At 37.7% G+C, this 27500-nt stretch overlaps 2 protein-coding genes across 2 annotated transcripts in view; both read right to left on the bottom strand.

Moving 5' to 3' along the window:
* The window catches only part of il2rga (interleukin 2 receptor, gamma a), an 18446-nt gene extending 17870 nt beyond the window's left edge, over positions 1-576 (bottom strand). Inside the window, exon 1 of the mRNA XM_079804712.1 lies at positions 415-576. Coding sequence (XP_079660838.1) covers positions 415-487 — 73 coding nt within the window. The 5' untranslated portion in view covers positions 488-576. The remainder of the gene's footprint in view (positions 1-414) is intronic.
* A 7172-nt stretch (positions 577-7748) lies between these two features.
* Positions 7749-27500, bottom strand: part of LOC307118872 (heat shock factor protein) — a 25226-nt gene continuing 5474 nt past the window's right edge. The window contains exons 3-13 of the mRNA XM_079804710.1: positions 27123-27229; positions 26914-27029; positions 23215-23290; positions 20588-20649; positions 20407-20503; positions 20160-20245; positions 19930-20022; positions 12206-12302; positions 12047-12119; positions 11712-11866; positions 7749-10112 (exon numbers count right to left, since the gene is read on the bottom strand). Of these exons, the coding sequence (XP_079660836.1) occupies positions 11715-11866; positions 12047-12119; positions 12206-12302; positions 19930-20022; positions 20160-20245; positions 20407-20503; positions 20588-20649; positions 23215-23290; positions 26914-27029; positions 27123-27229 (959 nt within the window). The 3' untranslated portion in view covers positions 7749-10112; positions 11712-11714. The remainder of the gene's footprint in view (positions 10113-11711; positions 11867-12046; positions 12120-12205; positions 12303-19929; positions 20023-20159; positions 20246-20406; positions 20504-20587; positions 20650-23214; positions 23291-26913; positions 27030-27122; positions 27230-27500) is intronic.

Here is a 27500-nt window from a genome sequence, read left to right as displayed (position 1 = left end):
AGTAAAATCAAAGTCTTCTATAAGAATTCGTCGAATATTTCAATTTAGTCAAAAAACGAAACGTAAGAAAAGTAACGGAAGGATGGCACATCATGGCCACGGGTCAGACATGTTGGAAAGCAGAGTTAATGAAGAACTTCACACTTTCCTGAGTTCTGAACGATCCCCTCGCGTTTAAGACCCTTTATATATTAACACATTATATTTGAACATCTCAAATGTCGTACGACCGCATTACTTCCGCAGTTCTAAAGGGCACATAAAACCACACTAACAAGACGACGGCGTACCGTGATCTGTAGTCATCTAGAAAAGACTTTTGTGAACCTTGCGTTTGTTTTGTAAAGGTAATGTCAAATCTAATTAATAAAGACAAAAATACATTTTATTTTCAAAATGGCAGCTGATACTCACTTGGTTTGGGTGAAGCTGAGACTGCAACCGAAGGAATACTCCCGAGGAAAAGGCCGACTAATAGTAATATCATCTTGAACGGATTGACATAACTCGTTGTTTTGTGTGTTTTAATCTTGCCTGTTCTGCTCTAAGCGTCTCTGCTCTTTGTGGGCTGACGTGTGTGTGTGTGTGTGTGTGTGTGTGTGTGTTTGAGGCTTCCTGTTTCCGAAGAAGACACTTGCTCAACGCCTAAAAAAAACTGAGCGTCTAATTTTTCAGATGCCAATTCACTTTTATGTGAACATAGTTTAAAACCTCTATAATATATCTAAAGCAAGCACTTTAAGGCCTTTAAGCACATATGCGTAAAAATATATTATGTTTTATTCAGCAATCATGTAATAACTTTGATCATAGATGGAAAACACCATTTAAAGGGATTTTACCACAAGAAATACAAGCTTTTTAAAGCACAGTTAAAGCAACACCTATCGTCCGATCTCTGTAAAAGTTTGCAGACTTGTTTAGAATCATATTGGTAACACTTTACATTAAGGTTCCCTTCGTAAAGGTGTTTTTAAATGACTAATAACTCATTTAAAAATGCATTATGACATGCATTAGACATGACCCTGAAGTGTCTGCAGAGACTGTGTCAATTAGACTCCCCCTGAAATCGCCTCATCGGCACGGCATCCTCAATAAACCCGTCTCCGAATTGTTCGAATATTACAATTTAATAATTGTTTAATCAATACATCATCTTCAATAAACCCGTCTCCGAATTGTTCGAATATTACAATTTAATAATTGTTTAATCAATACGTCATCTTCAATAAACCCGTCTCCGGCATGATGACTCCGATTGTTCGAATATTACAATTTAATAATTGTTTAATCAATACGTCATCTTCAATAAACCCGTCTCCGGCATGATGACTCCGATTGTTCGAATATTACAATTTAATAATTGTTTAATCACTACGTCATCTTCAATAAACCCGTCTCCGGCGTGATGACTCCGATTGTTCGAATATTACAATTTAATAATTGTTTAATCAATACGTCATCTTCAATAAACCCGTCTCCGGCGTGATGACTCCGATTGTTCGAATATTACAATTTAATAATTGTTTAATCAATACGTCATCTTCAATAAACCCGTCTCCGGCGTGATGACTCTGATTGTTCGAATATTACAATTTAATAATTGTTTAATCAATACGTCATCTTCAATAAACCCGTCTCCGGCGTGATGACTCCGATTGTTCGAATATTACAATTTAATAATTGTTTAATCAATACGTCATCTTCAATAAACCCGTCTCCGGCGTGATGACTCTGATTGTTCGAATATTACAATTTAATAATTGTTTAATCACTACGTCATCTTCAATAAACCCGTCTCTGGCGTGATGACTCTGATTGTTCGAATATTACAATTTAATAATTGTTTAATCAATACATCATCTTCAATAAACCCGTCTCTGGCGTGATGACTCTGATTGTTCGAATATTACAATTTAATAATTGTTTAATCAATACGTCATCTTCAATAAACCCGTCTCCGGCGTGATGACTCCGATTGTTCGAATATTACAATTTAATAATTGTTTAATCAATACATCATCTTCAATAAACCCGTCTCCGGCGTGATGACTCTGATTGTTCGAATATTACAATTTAATAATTGTTTAATCAATACGTCATCTTCAATAAACCCGTCTCCGGCGTGATGACTCCGATTGTTCGAATATTACAATTTAATAATTGTTTAATCAATACGTCATCTTCAATAAACCCGTCTCCGGCATGATGACTCTGATTGTTCGAATATTACAATTTAATAATTGTTTAATCACTACGTCATCTTCAATAAACCCGTCTCTGGCGTGATGACTCTGATTGTTCGAATATTACAATTTAATAATTGTTTAATCAATACATCATCTTCAATAAACCCGTCTCTGGCGTGATGACTCTGATTGTTCGAATATTACAATTTAATAATTGTTTAATCAATACGTCATCTTCAATAAACCCGTCTCCGGCGTGATGACTCTGATTGTTCGAATATTACAATTTAATAATTGTTTAATCACTACGTCATCTTCAATAAACCCGTCTCTGGCGTGATGACTCCGATTGTTCGAATATTACAATTTAATAATTGTTTAATCAATACATCATCTTCAATAAACCCGTCTCCGGCGTGATGACTCTGATTGTTCGAATATTACAATTTAATAATTGTTTAATCACTACGTCATCTTCAATAAACTCGTATTTGGGGTGATGACTCCGATTGTTCGAATATTACAATTTAATAATTGTTTAATCAATACGTCATCTTCAATAAACCCGTCTCCGGCGTGATGACTCAGATTGTTCGAATATTACAATTTAATAATTGTTTAATCAATACGTCATCTTCAATAAACCCGTCTCCGGCGTGATGACTCTGATTGTTCGAATATTACAATTTAATAATTGTTTAATCAATACGTCATCTTCAATAAACCCGTCTCCGGCGTGATGACTCAGATTGTTCGAATATTACAATTTAATAATTGTTTAATCAATACGTCATCTTCAATAAACCCGTCTCCGGCGTGATGACTCAGATTGTTCGAATATTACAATTTAATAATTGTTTAATCAATACGTCATCTTCAATAAACCCGTCTCCGGCGTGATGACTCTGATTGTTCGAATATTACAATTTAATAATTGTTTAATCAATACGTCATCTTCAATAAACCCGTCTCCGGCGTGATGACTCCGATTGTTCGAATATTACAATTTAATAATTGTTTAATCAATACATCATCTTCAATAAACCCGTCTCCGGCGTGATGACTCCGATTGTTCGAATATTACAATTTAATAATTGTTTAATCAATACGTCATCTTCAATAAACCCGTCTCCGGCGTGATGACTCCGATTGTTCGAATATTACAATTTAATAATTGTTTAATCAATACGTCATCTTCAATAAACCCGTCTCTGGCGTGATGACTCCGATTGTTCGAATATTACAATTTAATAATTGTTTAATCACTACGTCATCATCAGTAAACCCGTCTCTGGCGTGATGACTCCGATTGTTCGAATATTACAATTTAATAATTGTTTAATCACTACGTCATCATCAATAAACCCGTCTCTGGCGTGATGACTCTGATTGTTTGAACATTACAATTTAATAATTGTTTAATCAATACGTCATCTTCAATAAACCCGTCTCCGGCGTGATGACTCCGATTGTTCGAATATTACAATTTAATAATTGTTTAATCAATACGTCATCTTCAATAAACCCGTCTCTGGCGTGATGACTCAGATTGTTCGAATATTACAATTTAATAATTGTTTAATCAATACGTCATCTTCAATAAACCCGTCTCCGGCGTGATGACTCCGATTGTTCGAATATTACAATTTAATAATTGTTTAATCAATACGTCATCTTCAATAAACCCGTCTCCGGCGTGATGACTCCGATTGTTCGAATATTACAATTTAATAATTGTTTAATCAATACGTCATCTTCAATAAACCCGTCTCCGGCGTGATGACTCCGATTGTTCGAATATTACAATTTAATAATTGTTTAATAACTACGTCATCTTCAATAAAACCGTCTCCGGCGTGATGACTCCGATTGTTCGAATATTACAATTTAATAATTGTTTAATCAATACGTCATCTTCAATAAACCCGTCTCTGGCGTGATGACTCCGATTGTTTGAATATTACAATTTAATAATTGTTTAATCACTACGTCATCTTCAATAAACCCGTCTCTGGCGTGATGACTCTGATTGTTCGAATATTACAATTTAATAATTGTTTAATCAATACGTCATCTTCAATAAACCCGTCTCTGGCGTGATGACTCCGATTGTTTGAATATTACAATTTAATAATTGTTTAATCAATACGTCATCTTCAATAAACCCGTCTCCGGCGTGATGACTCCGATTGTTTGAATATTACAATTTAATAATTGTTTAATCACTACGTCATCTTCAATAAACCCGTCTCTGGCGTGATGACTCTGATTGTTCGAATATTACAATTTAATAATTGTTTAATCAATACGTCATCTTCAATAAACCCGTCTCTGGCGTGATGACTCCGATTGTTCGAATATTACAATTTAATAATTGTTTAATCAATACGTCATCTTCAATAAACCCGTCTCTGGCGTGATGACTCCGATTGTTCGAATATTACAATTTAATAATTGTTTAATCAATACGTCATCTTCAATAAACCCGTCTCTGGCGTGATGACTCCGATTGTTTGAATATTACAATTTAATAATTGTTTAATCACTACGTCATCTTCAATAAACCCGTCTCCGGCGTGATGACTCCGATTGTTTGAATATTACAATTTAATAATTGTTTAATCACTACGTCATCTTCAATAAACCCGTCTCTGGCGTGATGACTCTGATTGTTCGAATATTACAATTTAATAATTGTTTAATCACTACGTCATCTTCAATAAACCCGTCTCCGGCATGATGACTCTGATTGTTCGAATATTACAATTTAATAATTGTTTAATCACTACGTCATCTTCAATAAACCCGTCTCTGGCGTGATGACTCCGATTGTTCGAATATTACAATTTAATAATTGTTTAATCACTACGTCATCTTCAATAAACCTGTCTCCGGCATGATGACTCTGATTGTTCGAATATTACAATTTAATAATTGTTTAATCAATACGTCATCTTCAATAAACCCGTCTCCGGCATGATGACTCTGATTGTTCGAATATTACAATTTAATAATTGTTTAATCAATACGTCATCTTCAATAAACCCGTCTCCGGCGTGATGACTCTGATTGTTCGAATATTACAATTTAATAATTGTTTAATCAATACGTCATCTTCAATAAACCCGTCTCCGGCGTGATGACTCAGATTGTTCGAATATTACAATTTAATAATTGTTTAATCAATACGTCATCTTCAATAAACCCGTCTCCGGCGTGATGACTCTGATTGTTCGAATATTACAATTTAATAATTGTTTAATCAATACGTCATCTTCAATAAACCCGTCTCCGGCGTGATGACTCTGATTGTTCGAATATTACAATTTAATAATTGTTTAATCACTACGTCATCTTCAATAAACCCGTCTTCGGCGTGACTTTTTTTTTTTTTAAAACATGGATTGAATAAACAGGCTATATTGATGTTTATTAAACACATTATTAGCAAATTTATTACTATTTTCATTATTCCTATCAACTTCTTGTTTATCAAAATGAAATTATCAAACGTTATCTTGGAGAGAGAGAAAAAAACGAGCACAATACCTTGATGAGATATTAATTTAATTCCATTATTAGTGACTTGTGAACCTTAGTGTAAAATGTGAACTCTTTATTAATGAGTTACAAACATTAATAACCTGTGAAAGTGAACTTTGATGTAAAGTGAACACATGTGAATTATGTAACTCATTAATAAATGGTTCACATGCTTTCACTTTACATTAAGGTTCACTTTCACAGGTTATTAACTCATTAATAAATGGTTGAGTTAAACAAGTGTGAATAAATACATTTATTAAGCTTTTATTACATGTGAGTTAAAAATGGCTCACTATTTGGCAGGTATTGCGTTAAGTCACCCTTTTTACCCCTTTTTATATCAAATGATATGCATATTGTGTGAAACAACATGTGATTACTGAAGCGCAAAACATTAGCGCCATTCTTAAAGACCTCTAGAGCCATGAGTCGAACATGAGTGAATCCAATCGGCCTCCGTTAACCCTATTTAATAGGTGCTAAAACTTCATTGGCCGATGGCGGCCATGTTTTTTGAGAGACGCCAATGTTATCATAGACAATCATGGCTCATTGGAAAAAGACTCTGCATGCCAATTTTCAAGTCTATCAGACTAAAGGTAGGGTGGTTATGGACAGCAATAGAATCATTGAAGTCACTGAATCATTCACTCGTTCCATTAAAGTCACTGAATAATTGAATCATTCACTCGTTTAATTGAAGTCACTGAATCACTGAATCATTCACTCGTTTAATTGAAGTCACTGAATCATTGAATCATTCACTCGTTTCATTGAAGTCATTGAACATTCACCCGTTCCATTAAAGTCACTGAATCATTGAATCATTCACTCGTTTCATTGAAGTCATTGAACATTCACTCGTTCCATTAAAGTCACTGAATCATTCACTCGTTTCATTGAAGTCATTGGACATTCACTCGTTCCATTAAAGTCACTGAATCATTGAATCATTCACTCGTTCCATTAAAGTCACTGAATCATTGAATCATTCACTCGTTTCATTGAAGTCATTGAACATTCACTCGTTCCATTAAAGTCACTGAATCATTGAATCATTCACTCGTTTCATTGAAGTCATTGAACATTCACTCGTTCCATTAAAGTCACTGAATCATTCACTTGTTTAATTGAAGCCACTGAATCACTGAATCATTCACTCGTTTCATTGAAGTCATTGAACATTCACTCGTTCCATTAAAGTCACTGAATCATTGAATCATTCACTTGTTTCATTGAAGTCATTGAACATTCACTCGTTTAATTGAAGTCATTGAATCATTCACTCATTTAATTGAAGTCATTGAATCATTCACTCGTTTAATTGGAGTCACTGAATCATTGAATCATTCACTCATTTAATTGAAGTCACTGAATCATTGAATCATTGACTCGTTTAATTGAAGTCATTGAATCATTCACTCGTTTAATTGAAGTCATTGAATCATTCACTTGTTTAATTGAAGTCACTGAATCATTCACTCATTTAATTGAAGTCACTGAATCATTGAATCATTGACTCGTTTAATTGAAGTCATTGAATCATTGACTCGTTTAATTGAAGTCATTGAATCATTCACTCGTTTAATTGAAGTCACTGAATCATTCACTCGTTTAATTGAAGTCACTGAACCATTCTCTCGTTCCATTTAAGTCACTGAATCACTGAATTCAGTCGTTTCATTGAAGTCATTGAATCATTCACTCGTTCCATTAAAGTCTGAAACTGTATTTTTAAAATAACATGATGCTGTAAATGCAAATGAAGGAAAGTTTCTAAAGACTAATAGTGTTAAGATCTCAGGCGGGGTCATGAAAGTCACTTGTTGTTCCCTGTTCTGCTGTAAACCGATCTGATCTGTGTGTGTGTGTGTGTGTGTGTGTGTGTGTTTGTGTGTGTGTGTGTGTGTGTGTGTGTGTGTGTGTGTGTGTGTGTGTGATGACGTATGTGTGTGTTTCCTGTTCACGAGAAGCCATGCCTTCATGAAAAGAGCTCAATGCTAAATTTGTGCATTAAAGAAAATAGGATTTTATTTGAGATGTAGTTAGCAGTTCACTTAAAACACACATACTGTCATCCACAACCTAAAATAAGCAATACTAATATACATATATAAGGAATATATATATATCCTGGCCTTTAGTTAGACATTATATATAACAATGAAGTACAGGGAAATAAATGATTCACATCACAATTCATATTGTAAACAATCTTATTACTTTCTTTTTTACATTTTCATTGTTTTAGTGTACAGATATTTATATGGAGCATCAATATCAAGTCATTTGCTTTTCTAAAGACAAGATTAGTTCTGTGTGGATTTATAAATGTTCATTTACTGATTCAGAATGGCTGAATAAGCAGCAGAATTAAACCTCTAATGCTCATCATGGCACCCTTCCCACTCAAATACTGACTTCTGAGGTTATGTCAGCTTATTTCCACCATTTACCGAATTTTTTAAACATTGAGATGATTAAGTGCTTTCCGTCATGTTGCTCTACTGCATTCCCCACATGGGAAATTACACTAAAAGTTGAGTCAACAAGATTTTGTAGAAGTAATGCCACGATACAGTTCACTGATGGATTCAAATAGAACATGATTTACCATTGACATACAGCTGTGGTCAGAATTATTGATAAGTATGATCAAAGATGTATGTAAAAATAAATCTGCATTGTTTATTCTTTTGATCTTTCATTAAAAAAATGTACAAAATTCTAACCTTTCATTGAAGTAAAACAATTAAAAGTGAGGGAAACTCAGAGTTTCCCAGAGCTAAAGCACTGAAAATGCCCATTTCCACCATCAGGACAATAATGAAGAAGGTCAATCCACTAAAGATGTTCTGAATCTGGAAGAGGACGTGTGTGTGTGTGTGTGTGTGTGTGTGTGTGTGTGTGTGTGTGTGTGTGTGTGTGTGTGTGTGTGTGTGTGTGTGTGTGTGTGTGTGTGTGTGTGTGTGTGTGTGTGTGTGTCGTCCTAAAGCACGAGAGGAGGAGCGTTTGAGTGGACAAAGACTCTCCAAGATCACAGATGGCAGAGATTAGTCGAGTCTTGGGCTCAGAAAGACTAAAAACTGTCTCCAACAGCTCCGCCATCAGCACAAATCCAGAAACAAACTCCAGCATATTCAGTGTTCAGACACGACTGGACCCTCAGACGGGACCTGTGGTCACATGACACTAAAACAAGAGCTTTTGGGCGGCAAACCCACCAGATGGAGATCAGAAGGATTAGTTCACTTTTAAATAAACTTTTGCTGATCATTTCCTCACCCCCATGTCATCCAAGATGTCCATGTGTCTTCAGTCGAAAAGAAATGAAGGTTTTTGATGAAAACATTCCAGGATTTTTCTCCATATAATGGACTTCAATGGGCTCCAAACGGTTCAAGGTCCAAATGACAGTTTCAGTGCAGCTTTAAACGACACCAGATGATGAATAAGGGTCTGATCTAGACAAACCATCAGTTTCTGTGAGAAACCCAGCAGTATTTATGCTATTATTTTACCTCTTATCAGACGAACATGATCATCTCTGAGCTCAGCCATAACTTCCGCTAAGTGAGGTCAAAATACGAGCCTGGTAATATATATATATATCGATCGTAGATCCCTCATTCCACTGATCCGTACAGGCGCTAATGAGGCATCTACGTATACATCTATGACCACGCTCGTATTTTGACCTCACTTAGCGGAAGTTATGGCGGAGCTCAGAGATGATCACGTTCGTCTGATAAGAGGTAAAATAATAGCATAAATACTGCTGGGTTTCTCTCAGAAACTGATGGTTTGGCTAGATAAGACCCTTATTCATCATCTGCTGTCGTTTAAAGCTGCACTGAAACTGACCTTGAACCGTTTGGAGCCCATTGAAGTCCATTAGATGGAGAAAAATCAAAAACCTTCATTTCTTTTCGACTGAAGACAGAAACACATGGACATCTTGGATGACATGAGGGTGAGGAAATGATCAGCAAAAGTTTATTTAAAAGTGGACTAATCCTTTAATGTCAGGGCCGGTGTTTTTGCTCCTGGACTTCTTGTTCAGACACACGGCATCATGGATTCTAGCAAACACCAGCAGATAAAACATCAAAACCTGCTGGAGATCTTATAATGGGCCGTGGTTGGATCTTCCATCAGGACAATGATCCGAAATCAACACAGAAATGTGTCAGTGAGCACAAACTGAAGGCCTGAGCTGAACCCTATAGAGAATGAGTGATGGAGTGAAGAGAAGAGCTGGAATCTGAAGGATCTGGAGAGATTCTGTGTGAAGGAATGGGCTCTGATCTCCAAACTCATCCGCCATTACAGAAGAAGACTCGAGCGTCTGTCCTGGGGGAAGATGGGCCAACACTAGAGAAAAACATTTCATGATGAGATTTCCCCTCATTTTCAATTGTTTGACTTCAATGAAAGGTTAGAATTTTGTGAATGAAAGATCAAAAACGACAGCCGGCTTTGCTCATATTTACCAGGGGTGCAAATAATTCTGACCACAACTGTATATCAAAATGATTGTCAAATAGAAGGACTCTCGACTGGGCCATTTTCAATTGCACTTTTCTCTATCCACCACCATATCACAAGCTCAATCGCCCATGCACTAGAGCTTTAACCCTCCTGTTACCCTCAAATCTAGTAACATTTGTTACCCACTGGGGTCAATTTGAACCTCCAGAATATGATTTTTTTTTTTACTAAGGTTTATGTCTCAGGTCATTTATGTCTGAAGCATATCTGGTGGACCCTGGAACCATTTTGATGACATTAGCAGCACTATGGCTACCCTGTCATTCACATGGGGCGGCAAGACCATAATAACGTGAACTACTAGTGGTTCTCGCAATACTACAGCTATGCTTTGGTTAGATTAGATTAGAGCCCTAAATCAGAGGGAAGTTGTTTGAATGTTACATTGAATATATAAAATGTAGGGCTGTCAAAAGACTAATCGCGATTAATCGCATCCAAAATAAAATTGTGTTTACATAGTATATGTGTGTGGACTCTGTTAATTATTATTTATATATAAATACACACACATTCATGTATATATTTAAGAAATATTTGCATGTATATGCATTTATATAATCTATAATATATATAAATGTTTTATATATAAAAATTATATTTTTTTATTAAATATATACATGCTTGTGTGTGTATTTATATATAAATAATAATTAACAGAGTACACACACATATATTATGTAAACACAAACTTTTATTTTGGATGCGATAAATCACGATTAATCTTTTGACAGCCCTAATAAAATGATAGCAGGTTATAGTGACCTCAATAAAACAACCTAAACAAATGGGTGTAAAATTGAGATTTTTCTTATGTTTTATAACAGCTAAAAGAGCCTGTGGTCAAATGGACCCCAATGAACACAGATGCTACAAAATGTGTACAGGACATTGGAAAAAATATCATCATGTTCATTTTATGTTTACAGAGTTGTCCCCATTAAATTAGGAAAAGTCATTCAATCTAAAGCAAAAAAAAAAATGATTTCAATGGTGTTTTTACAGACGTTAAACATTGAATGGGGTCAAATTGATCCCAAAGATAATAGGAGGGTTAAAGGGTTAGTTCACCCAAAAATGATTAATGATTCATAACGCTTCAAAGCTTCATGATGCCGTGTTTTGAAATCGTTATCACTATATAAGTCGTTATTTAGGGTTTTTTTGCGCACAAAAACTATTCTCACCGATTCATAAAGTTATTGTAGAGCCGCTGTAGTGAGATGGACTTTGTATCGACGTCTTTAGTGTCTTTTAAGGGTCTTGAGAGTGTAAAGTTGAGCCAATGGAGGCCTTTCAGAGCATCAGATTTACACTAAAATATCTTCATTTGTGTCTGAAGATGAACGGAGGTCTGACGGGTGTCCAACCACATGAGGGTCAGTAATTAATGACAGAATTTTCATTTTTGGGTGAACTAACCCTTTAAGAGATGAAGGAGAGCTCTAGAGGCAGTGTAGAGTTACTGAAGGAGAGGCTGGACGCTTCCTGTGCCAGCTGAAGCAGGGATTGTAAGATATCCGGACACTCTCCTCCATCCGAGTCGCCATTTTGTTGCAGGCTTCTCTGCTGCACAACTGCACAAACACAACATATTGAACAGGAAAACGTGAAAAAACGGTTCTGATTTCATGTGGTTTTGTGCAGGTGGTTGATGTGTGTGTGTGTGTGTGTGTGTGTGTGTGTGTGTGTGTGTGTGTGTGTGTGTGTGTGTGTGTGTGTGTGAGAGGGAAGCGTGGGCGTATACACACGTGTACCTGTGTGGATGTGAGGTGGCGTCTCAGCTTCATTCGTCTTGACTTCAGAGTCTTTAACAGCAGGAATAAGGATCTGAACAGGAAACCAGACGCATCAGATATATGCATGTTAGCTATGTGCTGATAACCTCTTGTGTTGTGTGATGTTGTAGGCCAGACCTTGCTGAAGTCGTCCAGATCTGGTGATGATGAAGAGCAGGAGCAGATTTCTGCTAAACTGGAGTCGATGAGCGCCAGTGGATCAGACACATCAATTCTGCTCTCAAAAGAAGACGGGAGTCAAATATTAGAGATGAGCATTTAATCAAGCGATTGAGCGATTTATCAAATCAAGGGCCAGAAAGGAAGTAAAGACATGGTTAAAATAGTCATGTGACTCCAGTGGTTCAGCCTTAAAGGGTTAGTTAACCCAAAAATGAAAATTCTGTCATTAATGACTGACCCTCATGTGGTTGGACACCCGTCAGACCTCCGTTCATCTTCAGACACAAATAAAGATATTTTAGTGTAAATCTGATGCTCTGAAAGGCCTCCATTGGCTCAATGCACTTTACACTCTCAAGACCCTTAAAAGACACTAAAGACATCGTTACAAAGTCCATCTCACTACAGCAGCTCTACAATAACTTTATGAAGCGATGAGAATAGTTTTTGTGCGCAAAAAAACCCTAAATAACGACTTATATAGTGATGACGATTTCAAAACACGGCCTCATGAAGCTTCGAAGCGTTATGAATCAGTGAGTCGAATCAGCAGTTTGACACGCGATCCGAATCATGATTCGACTCACTGATTCATAACGCTTTGAAGTTTCATGAGGCCGTGTTTTGAAATCGTCATCACTATGTAAGTCGTTATTTTGGGGTTTTTTGCGCACAAAAACTATTCTCGTCGCTTCATAAAGTTATTGTAGAGCCGCTGTAGTGAGATGGACTTTGTAACGACGTCTTTAGTGTCTTTTAAGGGTCTTGAGAGTGTAAAGTGCATTGAGCCAATGGAGGCCTTTCAGAGCATCAGATTTACACTAAAATATCTTCATTTGTGTCTGAAGATGAACGGAGGTCTGACGGGTGTCGAACGACATGAGGGTGAGGAATTAATGACAGAATTTTCATTTTTGGGTGAACTAACCCTTTAATGTGATGAAGAGATGAGAATACTTTAGTGCGCAAAACACACACAAATAACGACTTTATTCATCAATCTCTTCTCATGTGTGTCAATCTATTTATTTTATTTATTTATTTGAAAAAAAATAAAAGGGACAATACATATTAATGAAAATTTTCGCAAATGTAAATATGTCAGATTATAGCCTTAGGCTAATTTCCATCTGCAGACGCCCGCAGGTTGGTGTTAAACACAACTTAAAGGGTTAGTTCACCCAAAAATGTAAATTCTGTCATTAATGACTGAGCCTCATGTGGTTGGACACCCGTCAGACCTCCGTTCATATTCAGACACAAATGAAGATATTTTAGTGTAAAGCTATAAAAATATATATAAAAGCATAAAAGGCACTAAAAACGCCGTTACAAAGTCCATCTCACCACAGTGACTCTACAGTAATTTTATGATGCGACGACAATAGTTTTTGTGCGAAAAAAATATCAAAATAACGACTTTATCCAGCTTGTTCTTGTCTTCCGTGTGTGTCTCCACGACGCATGCGTGAGAATATGACGCAGATCCGGCGTTCGGACACATGACCCAGAAGAGATTTGTTTACAAGCAGAGGAAGACGCGCGTATCTCAGCTGTTGAATTCTACATTGATCGTGCTTTAGGTCTCGGTGTAGTTCTCAAATGGGGTTAAAGTGTGCATTTCATGGATTCCCGAACGCCGGATCTGCTCATATTCTCGCGCATGCGTCGTGGAGACACACACGGAAGACAAGAACAAGTTGGATAAAGGTGTTATTTAGATTTTTTTTTGCGCACAAAAATTATTGTCGTCGCATCGTAAAATTATTGTAGAGTCACTGTGGTGAGATGGACTTTGTAACGGCGTTTTTAGTGCCTTTTATGGGTCTTGTGAGTGTAAATGTACTGAATGCCAATGGAGGCCTATCTGAAGCCTTTCTCAGCATCAGCTTCATTTGTGTCTGAAGATGAACGGAGGTCTGACGGGTGTCGAACGACATGAGGGTGAGTAATTAATGACAAAATTTTCATTTTTGGGTGAACTAACCCTTTAATAAATACATACAGATACACTATAAACAGACTATATACACAAGGACAAGAACAGTGATCACCTCATGTTAAAACAAACAATAACAACAAGAGTGGACAACAAAGGACATATAGAAAACAGGAAAGCATCGACTGTATTGCACAAACCACTATTTTGCACATGCCCTGACATTACACTGACCCGCATGACCCCTATTGCACAACCCATGATATACTGACTCTTACTGCACAATCCGTATTACACTGATAATCGTATCCCTTTTTATAATGCACTTATTTTACATCTGGTAATGATTGACTAACCATGATCACATATTTGTGTGTCTATTAGCACTCCCAAATACTTAAATTCCTCAACATCAATTAATTCTTGTCCACCCAAGCAAACTTTTACTGTGGCCACGGTTGTTTTAGGTTTACTAAAAAACATTGACACGGTCTTTTTAACATTAAGGCACAGGCATGAATCGTTCAGCCATTTTTGTAAGTCATTTAAGGCTAATGAAAGCTGATGGACTGCATCATCAGCACTTTTGGCCTGTGTAAAAATTACCGTGTCGTCTGCATACATAATCATGTCCACATTTTTACACACATTGGGCAAGTCATTTACATAGAGTGAAAATAGCAGGGGACCTAAAATTGATCCCTGAGGGACACCTTGCGTATAATGAAGATAGGGTGACTTACTATTCTTTATTTGCACACATTGTTTTCTATCTGATAGATATGACTGTATCCATTTAACGGTATGATTGCTAAAGTTAAATGTTGACAATCTCTTACACTGTTGACTCATAAACACAGTGCAGAGCTTCCAGGTTCTACATCAGAACGCTGACTCACCATTGGCCGACGCTGTTCACGTGACGCATGCGTGTGACGCTGACCAATAATGAGCCGGCGTTCTGATGTAGAACCCGGAAGCTCTGCACTGTGTTTACTAGGGTTGGGTATCGAAACCCCTTATATAACCGGTATGTACTGGACCGAATCAGAACGCAGATTTCGGTTCCTCATTTCGGTGCCAAAATTCAAACGTGCTTTCGCGCTTTGGCTGAGCCAGAGACAGACGCTCAGCGCTGGTCACATCACAACTCATGACAACTATTCAGTGTTTTCAACCACAACTCATGACAACTATTCAGTGTTTTCAACCACAACTCATGACAACTATTCAGTGTTTTCAACCACATCATGTTTATTTCAGGTTTCAGACATTTAAATGCTCATAAGTCGGCTACTAGCAAAAAACACACACTGATGTCTATGAAAGCGGCTATGACAATCCTTTCAGACGGTTATAATTTGACTAACGTTACGTGTTTTATTCACATCAGATACATGCACATTATATAGTAACTATATAGTTTACTCTATTCTTCTTCCAGTTCACTGGTCACTTACTTTCATGTATTTCGTGAGACGAGAATGAACTCAAGTGTTGTAAATCCGACAGATCCGATTCTGAGGCGCAAACTAACATGGCGCCGCCCATTGCGCTTTATAGATCAACTAACACACATTCACTCACACATTTGAACATCAGATGGTTCGTGACACAGTTAAGAAGTTTGTGAATATTTTGAATAAAAAGAAAAAACGAGCGCTATTGCGGCTGCTGTGTGTCATGTGAGAAGCATGACGCGTCACCATGGAAATATTAAGACGATGCGTTCTAAAATATTTAGCCAGAGAATATGATCATATTTCAAAATAAAGCTGAAGCTTGAAGCTGGTTAGTAGCAGAGCAAGAATACAGACGACTGCTGTTATTACTGTAACTGTTAGTTAGGGTTATATTAGGCTTGTTGTAGTTGGGTTAGGAGGCTTAGGTTTTACTGTGAGTTTGTAAATAAGTCAATAATAATTTGTAAATAAGTAAATTGTGTTTTGTATTTATTTATATTCATACATTTAGATATACATTAAACTTTTAATAAATGGTTTAATTTAAATAAAAATTAAATAAATAAAAAGCCATTTAATGTCATCCACCTCGTTTTGTGGCCTTTTTTTTTTTTTTAAGTATCGTTTCAGGAACCGTTTAGGCACCGGTACCGTTTTAAAAGTATCGGTTTGGCACCGGAATCGAAAAAAACCCAAACGATACCTACCCATCCTAGTGTTTACTGAGTCAACAGCGATTACTACACATCACATACTAAATTACATTATTGCCTAAAAAACTCTTAAAACTATATTTTGTGACACAATAACTGTAGTATTTGTAAAAAATATGGTAGACCGCCATGACAGTTGCCACAAGCAGAGTGAAGCCTCGTGCACACCGGGACGATTACGATTATCGCACATGCTTATCGCCAGAGTTTTTTGACGCGTCTTCATGTTCATACCCAATCGATTTTCAATCGAGTGAACGTGCAAATTCACTCCTCGACGCCAGTGTTAATTTCGTTGATGAATAATTTGTCATTTTTTTCGTCAACTACCTTTTTTCACTGACGAAAATGAGACGATAACTAAATAAAAACTAGTGTTGGATGACAAAAACTTTGACGAAAATCAACTGTCATTTTCGTCAACAAATAAAAACGAGACGATCAATCAATCAATAACACACATTTATGCCAGGCAATTGTTTATGAACTAATGCTGATGAATAATGACAATGTTTACTTTACGATGTTTATATAGTAATATGTTTTAGACGGTTGTAGCAATGCATATTTTATCTCATCTGAACTTGAATGAGCTCCTGCAACTGCAATAGTAAGGCGCAGACATTTCAAAATAAGAGTCCCGGTGCATTTCGAGCTTGTTTATGGAAACTCTCCATCGAATCCTATTTGATCTGCAATTCCTCTCCATAACGGCTTCCTCTTGTGGAGGTTTGTGTAGTCGCTGTGGCGTTTGTCCTAAAGTTGTTTGCGTTCCGACACCAGAGAAACCAGCAGCTCTACATTCATCTTGCCTCGTTGCATCATCTTCGGCGTTATCAATGTGTGCTCGGCAAGACTTGGGCTTTTTTGTGCTTGAGCGCCACCAAGTGGTGTTTTACTGTAACTTCAGCAGCTCCAGGCACGTCAACAAAAGAGCCAATCTCATTGGTCGGGCAATGCTTAACACGATGCATAACCAAAAAAAACCTTTTTTTTTTTTAATGAACTGGCTTTTTTCTTTTATTATTATACTGTTATCTGAGGTCAAGTTATGACGTTCATGTGGTTTTTACAGTTAGAAACCTCATAATGAATCAGTAATAGGCTATTTTCTGCCCTGGTTTTGAGGCTTTCTGAAGAAACGCTGGGTTTTGATGGGCGTGCCGCACTGAAGACTTGGAAGTAAACGCCCACGGCTAGGATTGGATAATATTTGCATATTTAATGAGCTTCAGCTCCTCTCAGTAGATGTGGGGATTGTTTTGAAAGCGTCTGGAGAAACGCTCACAGAACTCGCAAAATATCTTTATCAAACAAACACAATGATTCATCTCTCATCCACCCGCGATTGACTGGAATGTTTTTTTATTACTTGGCCCGCCCGATCAGTGAATATAACCGCGAACCGCACACACACACGCACGCACGCACGCAACAAAGGAATGTTATTTCACTATTTAAGATAGTGGTAAGTTTTGGTAGCCCGTCTGATAAACACACAGCTCCGGGACGTTGGGCTTTGCGAGCTGGCGTCACAAGTCCGAGTCTGATCCCGAATGAACCAATAACAGCTTCTCCAGCCTGTGACCGCGTGCTGAGGTGTGTAATCAATAGATATCAAACAATCTGTAACAATGCAACACTAACACATATAAACACATGTTTTACTCACATCAGTGTGTTGCAGCGTTCCTGTGGGATCCAGAAGCACAGCATTGTGTTTTAATCGCAATATGTCTGCAGTCTCGACCGGTGTCTTGTTTACAAACGAATCCGCGGTTAAATGAAGCGAATAAACGCAATGTCATACGCACGTGAGCTGGAACTGCATGTTTATTGCTCGACCCGTTTAGCTCCACGAGTCGGTGGGCGGGGCTTGAGGCGGTGCTTCTGCGTTCTATGACGTCATTGGTCAACATATTCTGAGCAGGGCTTTGAACCGGTTCAAGGAACGAAAACCGGAAACGTACGAAATTTTAAGAGGAACAAAAACGGAAACGAAATCAAAATCAATTTGAATCGTTCTGAACAGAAACGTTAATTTGAAATGACCATTAACCGGTTAATAACGTTATTTTATCATTCTCTTTAATATTTTAATTTGGCAGTGACCAATAATGAATAGAGTTACAGCATGTGGCGTTGACGGATCAAGTGTGAGTGAAATGTCATCTATGAATCTACCGGTAACGCAAGTCAGTGTGAGCGCATTTACACGCCTCAAGTACATTTCTTTCCCCGCTGAGGTCATCAATGAAAGCGCAGGTATTGGAGGACATTATTTTCGAACGTTTAAATAAGCAGTACGGACTTTAAGCTCAAATAGACGGATTTAGGCTAGTTTGTGGATTTCGTTTAAGCCTGTCCAAGTAGGCTATAGCATCTATCAAACATTTGTCCTATAGTCTTTCAGATTGCCAATACAGGACAGCTCAATGTTTTCTATATAGACGGTTGATGCTTCGTATTAAATGGTGTTATATTGCATTAAATGATCAAGCTTTATTAGCTGACTGAATTTGATTATGGGATGCAGACGTGTTTGCTTTGAAAATACCAGTTGACGGTGCATTAAAAGAGCAATGGTTATCCAGTTTATTTATTCTTTATTCATGCAATTTTTAAAACAAGTCGTGTTGAAAAAAAGTGATGTACAAAGAATGTTATCACTCTTCTGAAAATAATTAGGCATAAGAGGCCACTTTCGATTGTCTAACGCTCCATTAAAACAGGTCCGCTGTTTATGCTTTGTAATTAATGCATGTATTTCTGGTTTTAAAAATGTTATGAAATAAATATTGAAGTTTAATTTCCATGCGTTATATTATTATTGAGTAAAAATAAGTCTATTTATACATATTTGTTTAAAGTATAGGCTAAATTAAAATAACGTTATTAACCGGTATTTTTTCATATCAAACCGTTTTCGGAACAGTAATGTTTATTGAGGAACGCAAAAACGGAAACGCTATAATATCGATTCTGCTCGGAGTGAACCGATTGATATTTTTTTCCGTTTTTAAGCCCTGATTCGGAGATCTCTCGTTTTCTGGGCCTGGTGTCAATAAAAGCTTTTCTTTGACTAACAAGGATGTTTTCAGCTCTGAAACTGACAGGATGTTTTTATATCACCATGAACTTTTATATATCAAAGGCTCAAGGGAAAGTTGATTTCTCAATTCATCACCACTTTAAATGGCGTTTTGCGTGTCTGTGTGTGTGCACACTCACATTGGTGCCCTTTGTTTAGTCACAAGGCGTTAAATGTCAGCGATAAAGGCCCGCGATAATCGTCCGCCTTGACACAAACAGTGATGCTGGGGGAATATCAGATTCGAGAACCAGAAAGAACTGTTTTTGTTGTCATATTGATATATACAGTAATTACAATTTCTGGCCAAATTTAGCAGGCCTACAAAAATGGAAAATCACATTCATAATTTTTCTCATAAAAAAAATTAGATTAGCAATTAGATTTTTCCCCCCCAGACTGTGCAGCCCTATGAAATATTGTACAGAGTTAGTGATAGAACAGGGATGAGTTACACATAAATGCAATCAAACCTTTCCGAGGGATTTTCCTCAGACTCCGGGCCGGCCGGGTCCTCCAGCAGAGACAGCGGCAGATTTACAGGAAGGCTTTCCGTCACGGGCTCTCTGTCAAACAGAAAACGCAAATGAAACCGGAAATGAAACTGTGAATCTCTGAAAAGTACTTTCAGTTCCTTTTAAAGAAGAATGTTTAAAAACTTCATAAGATTATAGTTATACAAAACATGAGTGTATGATCTTACGTGCTGGGCTCAGGTGTGTGATCCAGCAGGTGTGTGATGTCAGACATGATCATGCCACTCGAGTACACGTCAGGTGACACATCCAGCTGCCCAGAAACCCAAAGGGCTGACACTTACTTTCATTGTGACTGAAATCGAGCTACTTTTATAACTAAACGGCATCGTGTTTGAGGAAGTGACGTCATTCAAATGACAAACATGGAATCATTTACCACGAGTAGGTCAAACGAGACTTTAGCTCATGTACCTCATGCAGCAAAGAGATCTCTTGGAGGGAGGAAGTGCTTAGAGAACGGGCATATTTCGGGGCGGACTGAAATTCGCCAGGATTGTCGATCATGGGGCTGTTTGGGTGGAGAAAGGAAGTGTGAGAAGAGATAACTAACAGTGCAAACAACAACATTTTGTGCGCTTTAAGTCAAACTTACAGTCTCCTTTTGCAACCTTTGATTCCATTTGATTGGACGCTGTTGATGATTAACTTAATAATCTGAAAAGAAGTGACAGGATCAGTTGTGTATAGTGACCATACACTGACCTAAAGGATTATTAGGAACACCATACTAATACTGTGTTTGACCCGCTTTGGCCTTTAGAACTGCCTTAAAGGGTTAGTTCACCCAAAAATGAAAATTCTGTCATTAATTCCTCACCCTCATGTCGTTCGACACCCGTCAGACCTCCGTTCATCTTCGGACACAAATGAAGATATTTTAGTGTAAAGCTGATGCTGAGAAAGGCTTCAGATAGGCCTCCATTGGCATTCAGTACATTTACACTCACAAGACCCATAAAAGGCACTAAAAACATCTTTACGAAGTCCATCTCACCACAGTGACTCTACAATAATTTTACGATGTGACGACAATAGTTTTTGTGCGCAAAAAAAAATCTAAATAACGACTTTATCCAACTTGTTCTTGTCTTCCGTGTGTGTCTCCACGACGCATGCGTGAGAATATGACGCAGATCCGGCGTTCGGGAATCCATGAAATGCGCACTTTAGTCCCGTTTTGAGAACTACACCGAGACCTAAAGAACGATCAATGTAGAATTCAACAGCTGAGATACGCGCGTCTTCGTCTGCTTGTAAACAAATCGCTTCTGGGTCATGTGTCCGAACGCCGGATCTGCGTCATATTCTCACGCATGCGTCGTGGAGGCACACACGGAAGACAAGAACAAGCTGGATAAAGGTGTTATTTAGATTTTTTTTTGCGCACAAAAACTATTGTCGTCACATCGTAAAATTATTGTAGAGTCACTGTGGTGAGATGGACTTCGTAAAGATGTTTTTAGTGCCTTTTATGGGTCTTGTGAGTGTAAATGTACTGAATGCCAATGGAGGCCTATCTGAAGCCTTTCTCAGCATCAGCTTTACACTAAAATATCTTCATCTGTGTCTGAAGATGAACGGAGGTCTGACGGGTGTCGAACGACATGAGGGTGAGGAATTAATGACAGAATTTTCATTTTTGGGTGAACTAACCCTTTAATTCTACATAGCATTGATTCAACAAGCTGCTGAAAGCATTCTTTAGAAATGTTGGCCCATATTGATAGGAGAGCATCTTGCAGTTGATGGAGATTTGTGGGATGCACATCCAGGGCACGAAGCTCCCGTTCCACCACATCCCAAAGATGCTCTATTGGGTTGAGATCTGGAGACTGTGGGGCCATTTTAGTCCAGTGAACTCATTGTCATGTTCAAGAAACTAGTTTGAAATGATTGGAGCTTTGTGACGGTGCATTATCCTGCTGGAAGTAGCCATCAGAGGATGGGGACATGGTGCTCATAAAGGGATGGACATGGGCAGAAACAATGCTCAGGTAGGCCGTGGCATTTAAACGATGCCCAATTGGCACTAAGGGGCCTAAAGTGTGCCAAGAAAACATCCCCCACACCATTACACCACCACCACCAGCCTGCACAGTGGAAACAAGGCATGATGGATCCATGTTCTCATTCTGTTTACGCCAAATTCTGACTCTACCATCTGAATGTCTCAACAGAAATCCAGACTCATCAGACCAGGCAAAATTTTTCCAGTCTTCAACTGTCCAATTTTGGTGAGTTTGTGCAAATTGTCGCCTCTTTTTCCTATTTGTAGTGGAGATGAGTGGTACCCGGTGGGGTCTTCTGCTGTTGTAGCCCATCCGCCTCAAGGTTGTGCGTGTTGTGGCTTCACAAATGCTTTGCTGCATACCTCGGTTGTAACGAGTGGTTATTTCAGTCAAAGTTGCTCTTCTATCAGCTTGAATCAGTCGGCCCATGACCTCTGACCTCTAGCATCAACAAGGCATTTTCTCCCACAGGACTGCCGCATACTGGATGCTTTTCCCTTTTCACACCATTCTTTGTAAACCCTAGAAATGGTTGTGTGGTGAAAATCCCAGTAACTGAGCAGATTGTGAAATACTCAGACCACCAACAACCATGCCACGCTCAAAATTGCTTAAATCTCCTTTCTTTCCCATTCTGACATTCAGTGTGGAGTTCAGGAGATTGTCTTGACCAGGACCACACCCCTAAATGCATTGAAGCAACTGCCATGTGATTGGTTGATTAGATAATTGCATTAATGAGAAATTGAAAAGGTGTTCCTAGTAATCCTATAGGTGAGTGTATATATATTCCAATCAGGCATAACATTATGATATTGTGTTGGTCCACCGTCGAGGCATGGACTCCACTAGACCCCTGAAGGTGTGCTGTGGTATGTTAGCAGCAGATCCTTTAAGTCCTGTAAGTTACGAGGCGGGGCCTCCATGGATCTGACTTGTTTGTTCAGCTCATCCCACAGATGCTCGATTGGATTGAGATCTGGGGAATTTGGAGGCCAAGACAACGCCTCAAACTCGCTCAAATCCTTACGCTTGCCCATTTCTCCTGCTTCTAACACATCAACTTTGAGGACAAAATGTTCACTTGCTGCCTAATATATCCCACCCACTAACAGGGATCATCAGTGTTATTCACTTCACCTGTCATAATGTTATGCCTGATCGGTGTGTGTGTGTGTATATATATATATAATTTGTCTTTTTCATTTACCTTGTGTATGATTTTGTGCTGCTGCTGATAGTTCTGTCTCAACGAGTCCAGTTCTCTCCACAAACTCTCGTTTTCCCTTCAGGAAAAAGAATAAACGTTTAAGAGAAACTCTTTAGTCATTGTAGAGAATCAAGTAGAGCAAGGACGCATTAAAAGTACCAGTAAAGACATTTATAATGTTACAAAAGATTTCTATTGCAAATAAAGGCTGTTCATTTGAACTTCATCCAGAAGTCCATGTGAAGTGATTCAGGTTTTCAACCTTTAATAATAAATAAGAAGTGTTTATTGAGCACCAAAGGCAGCATTTTATTGAAATAAATTACATTTTAAAATATATTAAAATAGAACTTTAAATTATAATAATATTATTGTTTTTACTGTATTGTTTATGATAAAATAAATGCAACCTTGGTGACCATAAAATACTTCTTTCAAAATATTTTATAATATAGCTGATGCAGCATTTATCGGGGTTATATTTGCCACACCCATTTTCTAAATTACCCTATTATAGTTACCCAAAGGGTAAAGTTAAACTTTTTTTGATTATTATTGATGTAGAGAGTCCAGAGAATTGCACTATATTGGTTTTATTCAGTTTGAGCGAAAAACCTAGGACTAGTTTGCAAAAGTAGGTTTTTAACATAATTGTGAATATTTAATGAACGATTTGATTGACAGCACTGGTTCTTAAAGCAAAGTTGTTCAGTATGAGGAAATCTATCCAATGATATGCATAGTGTGTGTGTGTGTGTGTGTGTGTGTGTGTGTGTGTGTGTGTGTGTGTGTGTGTGTGTGTGTGTGTGTGTGTGTGTGTGTGTGTGTGTGTGTGTGTGTGTGTGTGTGTGTGTGTGTGTGTGTGTGTGTGTGTGTGTGTGTGTGTGTGTGTGTGTGTGTGAAACACCACGTGATTACTGAGGCGTACAACTTGTTAGTGCCAATTTCATTTTAAAATTCTTACAGACCTCACGAGTCGATCATGCCCACAGATCGTGTTTCATTCTGATCGGCCTCTGTTAACCTTGTCTAATAGGTGCTCAAACTTCATTGGCCGATGGCGACCGTGTTTTTTTTAGATACGCCAATGTCCTCATAGACTATCATGGCTCATTGGGAAAAGACAGAACATGCCAATTTTCAAGTCATTCGGACCAACGGTTTTTCCTGTTATAGCGCCACCAAGTGGCCAATTGTCACAATGTTTGTCACATGACCTCAGATTGAGCTCATACACATGTGTACCAATTCTGGTGAAAATATCTCGTTCCGTTCACGAGTTATAGCCAATGTTCCCTCTAATTTCTTTTCTCGCTGAGCAAAACTTTTCTCTATTGGGCGGACATTTTGGTCACCTGAGCAAAAACATTCTTTACCTGTACAGCGCATGTAAACACACACACACACAAAGTGGTTTCATCATGCAGTTATAACTTTTAAGTTTAATGCGCCATTTCTATTTTATTTAACCATTGATGTAACTTAGTGATATATTAAATAAAAAAATTAAATAAAAAACAGTTAATTCAGAAGTCACTAAATTAAGCACATTTTACAGTGCTGTTAACTGCAGTCTTCTTTAACAAGAAATAAGATTAAAATCTCCCCCAGGACAGTTCAATTCTTTATAATATAATATGAAAAAAATTAAGCGGTTTTTGTACAGTCATTTATTGGCACCAGGCAGCATTAAACCATCTATATTAAATGTTTGTTTATTGCTTATGAATTTCCAAGATTTTCTATATCAGGGGTTTTCAAACGTTTTAATGGCAAGGATCCCTAAACAATCCCCTTGTGAGATCAATTCTTTATTAGGCTTACACTATAATATAATTATAATAGCCTATAATAAAAACTAATGGAAGTATTTATAGTATATTATATCAGTTTAAATGCTTTAATTTGTAAAAAAAAAAAAAAACTAACTGATCTAATAGCTAAATATGTTGAAGTGAACTCTTATCTAAACATCACTGAAACCCAAACCACACACACATCTTTTTAAACTGATGTGTTACTTTGGTGTTTAGAGTTTGCACGCTACACTTGTGGTGTGTGTGTAACTGTAAATGTGTGTTTTGTTAGCGTGCTGTGTCCATCATCTGTTATTTCCAGCACTTAATCAAGCCACTCTTCTTTAAAACATGATGAGGTTTTATTTCACGTCTTTGCGTTTCTCGTTGCGTCTCATTTTGAGCTATGTGGACCACGAACACGACTCACACGCGACATCAATGTCTTTCTATGAAACCTGTAAACCGCATCCACCGGTTCTAACACGAGCCAGAATAATCACCTCTAGAGTCGATTATTTCTGATAACAAGCAAAATAAATAGCAAGTAAATTACATTAGACATACAGCCTGAATGACATAAGCCGCTGCTCTCGTATGATGGATATTAATGAAGCATTTAAGGCTTTTTGGTGAGTCGCACACACTGTTTCTGCGCTGGTGTCATATTCTCTCTGCTTGATCGTTAATATTTATATCATGTTATCCAGAAATAGTACGGCAACGCACGTACATATAGCTGTAGAACAGAACACTGCAATTATTTCTCATTTAAACTACAATCAAATGGATTTCTCCCCACATTTCGCATCTGAATTTCCTTTTTCGAATTGTTTATAATCTTGAATATAACTTGGTTAATAAAATAAAAGTATTGAAAGAAATCTTCATAATCATTTTTAATATGGCAATACTGTCAAACAGATATTCTAACTAAAAACAAAACACATATTAGCTCCAATTTTGCTTAAGATGTAAAGTTCATGTATTTGCACAGCAGGATAATTAGTTACCAAAAATGTACGTTAAGAATCGTTTTGGGAATCGGATCATTACTCCCAGAATCGGATCGAATCTTTAAAGGGTTAGTTCACCCAAAAATGTAAATTGTGTCATTAATGACTGAGCCTCATGTGGTTGGACACCCGTCAGACCTCCGTTCATCTTCAGACACAAATGAAGATATTTTAGTGTAAATCTGATGCTCTGAAAGGCCTCCATTGGCTCAATGCACTTTAAACTCTCAAGACCCTTAAAAGACACTAAAGACGTCGTTACAAAGTCCATCTCACTACAGTGGTTCTACAATAACTTTATGAATCGGCGACAATAGTTTTTGTGCGCAAAAAAATCCTAAATAACGACTTACATAGTGATGACGATTTCAAAACAAGGCCTCATGAAGCTTCGAAGCGTTATGAATCAGTGAGTCGATTCAGCGGTTTGAATCGCCAAATTTCAGCAGTTTGACACGCGATCCAAATCATGAATCGACTCACTGATTCATAACGCTTCGAAGCTTCATGAGGCCGTGTTTTGAAATCGTCATCACTATGTAAGTCGTTATTTAGGGTTTTTTTGCGCACAAAAACTATTCTCGTCTTCATAAAGTTATTGTAGAGCCGCTGTAGTGAGATGGACTTTGTAACGACGTCTTTAGTGTCTTTTAAGGGTCTTGAGAGTGTAAAGTGCATTGAGCCAATGGAGGCCTTTCAGAGCATCAGATTTACACTAAAATATCTTCATTTCTGTTCTGAAGATGAACGGAGGTCTGACGGGTGTCCAACGACATGAGGGTGAGGAATTAATGACAGAATTTACATTTTTGGGTGAACTAACCCTTTAAGTGCCTTAAGATTCCCACCCCTAATGAGTAGTGCACTTGTCTTGGAGGAAGGCTCACCTGCACAAGGCCATGAGTTTGAGGTCTGAGGAATCCTGCCAGCCTCTGATACGCCTAACCTGAAGGAGAACCTGAGAGATCTGCCCTCCCTCTTCCACTCCACGGCTCACCGAAACCTGTGAGATCATACATACATCTCCGCATGAGAGACCGTGTGTGTGTGTGTGTGTGAGAGCAGTTTGAGTGTGTGTGACGTTCATCAGCCTCACCTTCCTGCGGATGAGGCCCAGCAGATGAGGCTGAGCTCTCCGGAAGTGCTCATGCTGGAACTCCATCACCTGACCAGAGTCCACTTGCACCACTTTGTGGAAGCCGTCTGTGTGGAGGTCAGACACATTCAGCATCATCTGTCATGCTATATATATATTAGGGCTGTCAAAAGATTAATCGCGATTAATCGCATCCAAAATAAAAGTTTGTGTTTACATAATATATGTGTGTGTACTCTGTTAATTATTATTTATATATAAATACACACACATTCATGTATATATTTAAGAAAAAAATATTATTTTTATATATAAAACATTTATATTTATATATATTATAGATTATATAAATGTATATACATGCAAATATTTCTTAAA

This window comes from Gobio gobio (assembly GCF_949357685.1).
Source record: "Gobio gobio genome assembly, chromosome: 22".
Lineage (NCBI taxonomy): Eukaryota > Metazoa > Chordata > Actinopteri > Cypriniformes > Gobionidae > Gobio > Gobio gobio.
Note: the sequence above shows the minus strand (reverse complement) of the source record. Positions and strands in the feature narration are given on the sequence as shown.